The 7,466-nt window shown below is 53.7% G+C and overlaps 1 protein-coding gene across 2 annotated transcripts; it reads right to left on the bottom strand.

Moving 5' to 3' along the window:
* Positions 1 to 1,405: 1,405 nt before the first annotated feature.
* On the bottom strand, positions 1,406 to 6,081 carry C8H1orf210 (chromosome 8 C1orf210 homolog). 2 transcript variants are annotated; one of them, XM_009088628.4, is made up of 4 exons: positions 5,843 to 6,081; positions 3,448 to 3,955; positions 2,656 to 2,802; positions 1,406 to 2,207 (listed from the first exon to the last, which is right to left on the bottom strand). In XM_009088628.4, exons 1-4 carry the CDS (start codon positions 5,930 to 5,932, stop codon positions 1,858 to 1,860), a joined length of 1,095 nt encoding a protein of 364 aa, XP_009086876.1. In that variant the 5' UTR covers positions 5,933 to 6,081; the 3' UTR covers positions 1,406 to 1,857. The 2 variants fall into 2 exon arrangements, with proteins under 2 accessions (XP_009086876.1, XP_030082693.1); XM_030226833.2 differs by having other exon boundaries at positions 3,448 to 3,607.
* Between the last annotated feature and the right edge of the window lie 1,385 nt (positions 6,082 to 7,466).

The following is a 7,466-nucleotide window of genomic DNA, read 5'->3' as shown; positions in this document are numbered from 1 at the left end:
AGAAAACCAACCATGTCTGCTTGGCTAAAAAATAAATGGGTGGACTTATGAGCAGGGTCAAAGTAGACAACCCACCCAACCACTAAGTGCTGAGGGACTGGTGAGTAAGATCCTGGACAAATAAGCCTGGGCACTTGTATTTTTAACTTCTTTTAAGACATCACCGAGACTAAAAAGAAAAGACTGCATCTAGCATGAATTCATGTGATTGAAAAGCATGTTGAAAAGCCCAGAAAATACCCTCCAAAAGATAACTGAAATGCTTTTTCCCAGCTCTCAGATTTAAATCTCTTACCTAAAAGATATTAGAAAAATACAGTGTATATTGTATGTTCATAGGTTGCTGATAAGCCCAGAAGGCAAATTATGAGACAGTAACTGAAAAAGTGAAGCTCACTTTAGAAATATGGCATTTAAGAGCAAAAGTTGGCTGACCACTGAAAGAAGACAGCGGGTTTTCCTCCTGCTCAAGGCTTCAAGTGGCACATTTGCTTTCTAGCTTGTCTCATCCATCCAATGCCTGACCCATTTTTCCTCTTTGGTTTGCATTCTCTGAGGTGTATTATTTACCTTTTTTATACATTAAATGTTTTAATGAATGGAGAAATAGAAAGGCAGTTAGCAGCGAAATAGAGATTTGAAGGAGGTGGGGGAATTAGCTGTGTGGCAGAGCTTTGAGAAATGTGTTATCTCATGCTCTCGAGCATGACAAAGAGACTCCTGAGCTATCAGGGATGGTAATGACTGGGCTGTGCCCTGGGAAATCTTCCCAATCAGTTGCTACCAGCCTTATGAATCACTTACTAAAGGTGAATGCCACTGCTGCTCCTGCTTTTAACTCCAGAGTAACCCATGAAGGCACGACCACCTCCAACAGAAATAACTTGCAGTTACCTGCATCTCATGTGCTGTTCATCATACCACAAAGATGACAGGAATGTAAAAATTATTGCATTCATACAACTCTACGGTTGAAGAGACACATGGAACTCTGTAATGGGTGCTGAGGGAGAGGGTCAACTCACCCCAGTGCACAGGCCTGGCACTGCAACTGGCAGCACTGATGAGCTTGCTCAGCTCTGCAGAGCTGACAGGGGAAAGGTGTCTTTTAGCTTGTCTTCCTGGAGAGGAAAGAGAGAAAAGAAAGAAGGGCTGTGGCTGGAGAGACATGCACACAAACCCTGTGATGGTGCACCAGGGCTGCCTACACCACAGCAGGTGAAATATTTGCTTGGACAAGAGCACTCATTGTGCCACAGATGTGGTCTCTCACCACCACAGTTAGAGCAATGTATTTATGGTCCTTGAAAGCACATGCAAAAAAAGCTGCACCCCAGCTGTGGGGCTGGGGTCTCCTCCCAGCACTGCCATTGGGAGAGTCCCACCAAACCACTGCAGGCAGAGGCAGGGCTAAATCATGTTTTAATCACATCTCAGAGTGACAATGCATTGAGGGACAGAGCAGGGCTGGGTCTGGCACCATGGGGCAGTGGGGCCAGTGCCTAAGACCCCATGGCAGCACCAGGGCAGGCTCCTCTTCCCACTTCACCTGGCTTCCCAGGCACGATAGGCACCACCTCCTTCATCCTCAGCATCTGAGCAAGGCTGGGAAAGCAGCACCTGGTTTGGTGTCCCTGCGGCAGTGCAGCCTACTGGTGTCATGCTGGGACACTCTGGGACCGGCTGCCTTCAGCCTCCATCATCATTCCTAGCCCATCCCTCTCTCTCCTTCTCTCTGCTCCCTTCCTCCTGCCCCAAACATATGGGGCCCAAAGCCAAGGACAGGTAGGAAAGGGGTGGAGCTAGGGAGACAGCAAGAGGTCGCAGCAGTGGTGGCTGAGCTGTAAGCTTGTAAGGTCAGATGGAGCGATGCAACTCCAGCTCCTCTTTTGTTGGCAGCTGCTCACTGGGCTGGATGTAGTTGTCCTCGATGAAGCCATCATCATCCTCAGCTTGCAGGTCAGCAGCATCAGCTATGGAATGGCTCCCACAGGAGCCCCTGTCCCAGCTGCTGCTATCCTCCATGGGCCTGCCTCCAATGGAGCTGATTTCAGGCAGTGGCCGGTGGCGGTAGCTGGCGAAGTTCTTGTGGGCAAGCTTGCACTTGGCAGCCAGTGCAATCAGGATGGAGATGCCAATCGCTGTCACTAGGAATCCCACCAGGTATGGCCAGCTCCTTCCCCCCTTCCCGGCAGGCAGTGCAGTGGCTGTGACACAGGAAAGGCACATGGTCAGCCTGTGGCACACTCAGTGCTCCCCATCCTCCAGCCCTGTGCCTGCCTGTAGTGTGCAGCCAGCACAAAATCGCTTTCATTAGGAGCAACACCAATGCTCTTCACCTAGACCAGCTACCAAGGGGGTGTGAACACTGGGGGCAAAACTGCCTGACAGCTGGCTGGTACTGCTGCCCATCACTGTGGACTCTCTGCTCCATGTGGCTTTGTGGCACCTGTTAACTTTTCTGTCACAAAGCCAGCAAACACCTCCAGGAGTTGGCCACCCTCCCACAAAGCCACTGCACCAGCATGGCCCAGCAGCCTGAGCCTCTGGGACTGTGGGGCAGAGCAGGGGGTCTCCACCTGCAGCCCCATCCAGTATGATGGAGGACAGGAAGGTGCTAGACCTCATGGACACCTCTGAATCTGCACAACTTACTGTTGCTCTCAGTCACTGTGATCTGCTGTGTTGTGTTGAGCTCACGAGCAAACCGCTGCTCAATCTGGCAGCCCAGGTCTTGAGAATCCAGAGCTGTGATCTCCTGGCCCCTCAACCCCGGTGGGGACACGCAGGTCACCTGCACAGCTGGGAGACAAATGGGCTAAGGTGGGATGGGGGTCTGCACCCATTCCCTCTCCAATTTAGAGAAGATGATCCACGCTTGCTCCTGGGTTGGTGGGTTGCATTGCAAGGTGCTCCTGGCTCTGCCTTACAGACTTGCTGACCCTCAGCATATTGTAGGAAACAACCAAAGGGAAAATCCCCTGACCAAGGAACTGTGTGTGACTCTGATTAGCAGCTCCTTTAAACTGGATACAGACAAATTCATGGATACCCACAGAAACCCCACTGCTCTTATTCAGAGCTGAACTCAGATGGTTGGAGCCTGACCTGGCTCCAGAGAGAGCTGCCAACTCCTCAACAATGAAAATGTGGTCACTCCACAAAGACACATAAAGATGTATTTAGAGGCCAAAGTGTACATGCAACCCATTTCCCAGAAGAGTAGCCAAATTATTCTGCTGACATTCTTAAAAATCCTTGGTATCCTGTGTAACTGCAAGCAAGGAACCGACACATCATGTTTCGGTTTGCTGTCCCTCAACAGGGTAGGACAGAGAGCCATCTCAGACCTTGCCCAGGGGTTGGAGACAATGGATCAAGCAAGACTCCTACACTCAGGGTTCTGCCTGCCCGACACACTCCCTGCTACCCATGCCCTCCACTCACCTCGCCTGCGCCGCAACCACTGCTGCAGAGGGTGCACGCTGCAGTCGCAGGCCCAGGGGTTCCCTTCCAGACGGACCTGTGGGACTGTCTCCATCAGCTGCAGGCTCCAAGTGTCCACAGAGACCAGAGCGTTGTGCTGCAGGTCCAGGTGGAAAAGAGCCTTCAGCGGCAAAAGGAAAGGGACATCAAGCTCTTGCAAGCTGTTGTTTCTTAGAAGCAGGGTGTGCAAGTTTCCCAGGCCCTTGAAAGTGTCCATGTGGATGTAGCTGATGCTGCAGCTGCTCAGGTCCAGCAGACGCAGTGCCCTGAGGTTGGAGAAGACTGCTGGGCTCAGCGTGAGCTTGGCATTGCTGGAGAGGTTGAGAGAGTGCAGGGAAGGGAAATGCTGCAAGAGAGTCCTGTGATGGGGCATGACCAAAGAGTTGAAGGAGAGGTCCAAACTGGTGATGTTTCGTGGAAGGGAACTTGGAGCATGCTGAAGGGTCTTCCCACTGCAGTTGGCCCACCCCTGGGAAAAGAGCTACTGTTTGAGATGGGCTATCCATGATGGGGAGTGTCTCCATAGAGAGACTGCTCAAAGATTCAAATGTCTTAATTACCCTTGCTGAGTTTAAAAAAGCAAAGACACACACACACACATTGAAAAAACACATGAACTACCAGACTGGAGTGGGCCTAGATAAATGGAGAAAGATGAGCAGGACAGCCCAGGACTGAGAGCAGATGACTGAAACAGTAAAGAAGGAGCATGCAGGGCTGGAGGAAAAACCCAAATGGATGAGTACAAAGTCAGCAAGTTGTCACCTCCCTGTCCTTCCATACAGGGCAGTTGTCATACAGGGTCAGTTTGCAGAGGGCCTTCCTTTTCCTCCCCTGGATCCCTACCTCCAGCCCCCTGGGAGTTCCTGTGTGACACAGGGGCATCCTCCCAGCTGGAGCAGGGAAGCAGGTGAGCCTTGCCTGTTGCAAGGGCAGGCAGGAAGCTGACCAGGCTGTAGAGCTATAGGCACCTGTACCAGTCACCCATGCCTGGAGCAGCTCCCTAGGCCTGTGCAGGACAGTGCTCCAATGCTTCCATCTATGCCACGTTCCTGAGGATACACGGTAGGTAGCTGTGGCTTACTGCTGGCTGGCTGTGTCAGTATTAGGAAATGAAACAGGCCAAGGACCATTCCCTGTCCCAAAAGACCAGCACAGCAGGATGGAAGATCAGTCAACCCACATGGCTGGATTTATTTTTTTTACCAGTAAAACAGGGTGCCCCAACTCAAATAGTTCTGGGGAGCAGTCCACAGCATGGGTTACTCATGCCTGGGCTTTTAGTGGGAGGGGGGGTCAAGTGTCCAAACTGAAGCTGCCAGAGAGCAGGTCAGCAATTTAAGTTTGGTTGGGCAGGCACAAGCTCCTGCTAAATGCTGTGGACCTTACAAGCAGAGATGTTGTGCTTTAAATTTACTGTGGTCCATAGTCCTGGGTTTCTGTGTTGGCTGCATTCCAGCTAGCTGGGCTTTCCATTTCCTTCACCTGTCTTTTCATCCTCCTGTCCACCTAAATCTCTTATCAGACCCTGCTGTTCCTGCTTGATACAGGAACAGATATGCCCTTAAAAACCTCAGATACTGAGGTTATAATTGGGTAATAATTGGGCCAAGCCACAGGGGCACCACATGGGCCCTGTTTCCAGCTCAAACACAGCTGGGCTCAGGGAGGCTTTGGAAAACAGTGCAAACCTTTGGGTGGAATAACTGAGAGCTCAGTGGAAAGGTCAGTGGCCTATGACAGCCACTTTCCTTCATTCTCTCAGCTCCTTCCTGATGCAGCCAAGCTGCTGGCTGCAGTGGTTGTCCCAGTGGCTTAGCAGTGTTTCCTGCTCCTCGCTAGGTGCTCAAGGATCCTGGCCCCATGCTTGCCAATGACCCTGGCTCCAGTCACTGCATCACCATGCATTGGGGGAGTGAGGGGTTGGGACCTCCTCAGGGATGTGACTCGTGGCTGCTTGCCATGCACCCCTTATGGGCGGCTATGTTACACCTGCAACCAAGAGACCCTCACAGTCAGAAATGCCATGACTCAGACAATGCTTTCCCAGGCTGTGCTCTGGTGAACAGGCTGGACAACATGACATGTTTAGCCCAAGGCTGGGAGCAGGACAGCCAGGCTTTGGGCATGTGCAAACCACCCCTGTGGCTGGTGGCCACGGGCACAGCACATCTCCCAATTAACTCTGCTGCCTCCCGTGGGTTTTCATCACTTCTCTTCTCTTGAGCCGTGTAGAGCTGGAGCTGCCTGGCAGGCCCTGTTGTGCCGTGGCACCCCAGCTATGCTGGCAGGACCAGGAGCGGGGCCCTGCCCACCCCCATTGCTGCCCGCGCCGCAGCCCCCACGGCCCCCTTACCTGGTGGTCAAGGCTGCAGGGGTGTCCCATCACCACTGACCAGACGCAGAGGAGGCTACAGACCCAGCAGAGCAGGCAGGTAGGAGCCATTTGGCTCTAGGAGACTTCCGGCCAGAAAAACAAGTCTCGGGGAAAGCTGGGAAGCCGGCAGAGCCGGCCCTGCCGGGCGAGGTGTGGCCGCGGCCGCACGGCTCAGGGCCGCCACCGAGTCCCCACACGCCGGCCCCGCAGACAGCAGCGCCCGGGACCCAGCCTGGCTGCCGCCCCGGCCCCGCTGCGCCCCGGCCCCGCTCCTCCCGAGCTGGTGAAAGGTGGCTGTGCCAGTTACACATTAACAGCCGCGCCCCATCACCTCCCTGCCGTGTGGCCACCCGTGATCGGTAACCAGGACTGCCGGCTGCGCTGTGGGTGCCTTGGGGGCTGCCGAGGTGGCAGCAGGACCCTAGGAGTGCTGGGGAGCCTCCAGAGGGAGGAGAGGGCACGGCTGTGGCATCTGCCCTCAGATGCTGCACTGGAGGAGAGTGGCCTGAGTCTGGTCCAGGTGTTGGTCCACACACCTGGGACAGGGGCACACAGCCAGCCCCAGCCGGGGAAGCTGGGGCTGAGGCAGCAGGAAAGTATCCTACATGAAAATAAAGGTCTTGCTGGAATTCCAGCAGAAAGGTGTTTAAAGCATACAGAAAACTGGCAGGTCTCTGGGCCCAGCAGCGGCAGCTCAGTGAACAGCACCTGTTCATGAAGGTCCCAGAGGATGGGAGTGCCCCACCACCTTCGGCACCCTCCATGCAGACCTGCCACTTAACAGTAGTTCTCCCTTCCAATCCTGCCATGCAGTCAGTGAAAGTCTGAGAAATCATGTCAAAGCAGCATCTCATGGGTGTTTGCTGGCACACCAGACCTGCTTCTGTGCCCCCAGGTGATGGGGTGAGTAAGTGGGCAAGGCTGACAGAGCCACAGGCCAGGCAGGGAAAGTCCTGGCTGCACCTGCTCCTGGCTTTGCCTCTGAAGCAAGAGGGAGCCCCAAGCTCTCTTCCCTTCTCCCCATTCCCTGGTCCCATGCCTGCTCATCGACAGGAAGCCGATTGCCAGCAAGAGCACTTTGGAACTGTCGGCAGCTGGGACAGGATGTCCCCTCCTCCCCCAGCTGCCAAAGGGCCCCTCCACAGCCACATGTCCCACCCTTTCCTCAGGGAAAGGGTTTCCCAGCAGCCTGTCCTTCATTCTGTGGGCATGTGCTGGATGCCAAGGCAGCAGGCAGCTCCTGCTTCCCAGCTGCCCAGGAGGGCTGGGGATGTTCAAATACCCCGCTTCCAGGATGTTCCTATGCCTGGTGGGATCAGTCCTTAGCCTAGCCTTACGGGGCCTCCCCAGGACCCACTGAGCACATAGAACAAAACAAGCATCCAGAGAAGTAGGGCTAGAAAGTGTTGCTGAGGCAGCCCAGTCCACTGGTGAATCTGCAGAGCAGTTGCATTTCCTATCAGGAAATGTATCTGTGCATTATGGTTTCTGGCATGTCCTGCCATGCATTAGAATGTGCAAATGATAACAAAAAGCGGTATTTTTGTCAGTCTTTGGGGTTGTTTGTTTGTTTTTTTTTTTTTTACTCTGTTGTGATTCAGCA

Source organism: Serinus canaria, chromosome 8, assembly GCF_022539315.1.
Source record: "Serinus canaria isolate serCan28SL12 chromosome 8, serCan2020, whole genome shotgun sequence".
NCBI classification, from domain to species: domain Eukaryota; kingdom Metazoa; phylum Chordata; class Aves; order Passeriformes; family Fringillidae; genus Serinus; species Serinus canaria.
Note: the sequence above shows the minus strand (reverse complement) of the source record. Positions and strands in the feature narration are given on the sequence as shown.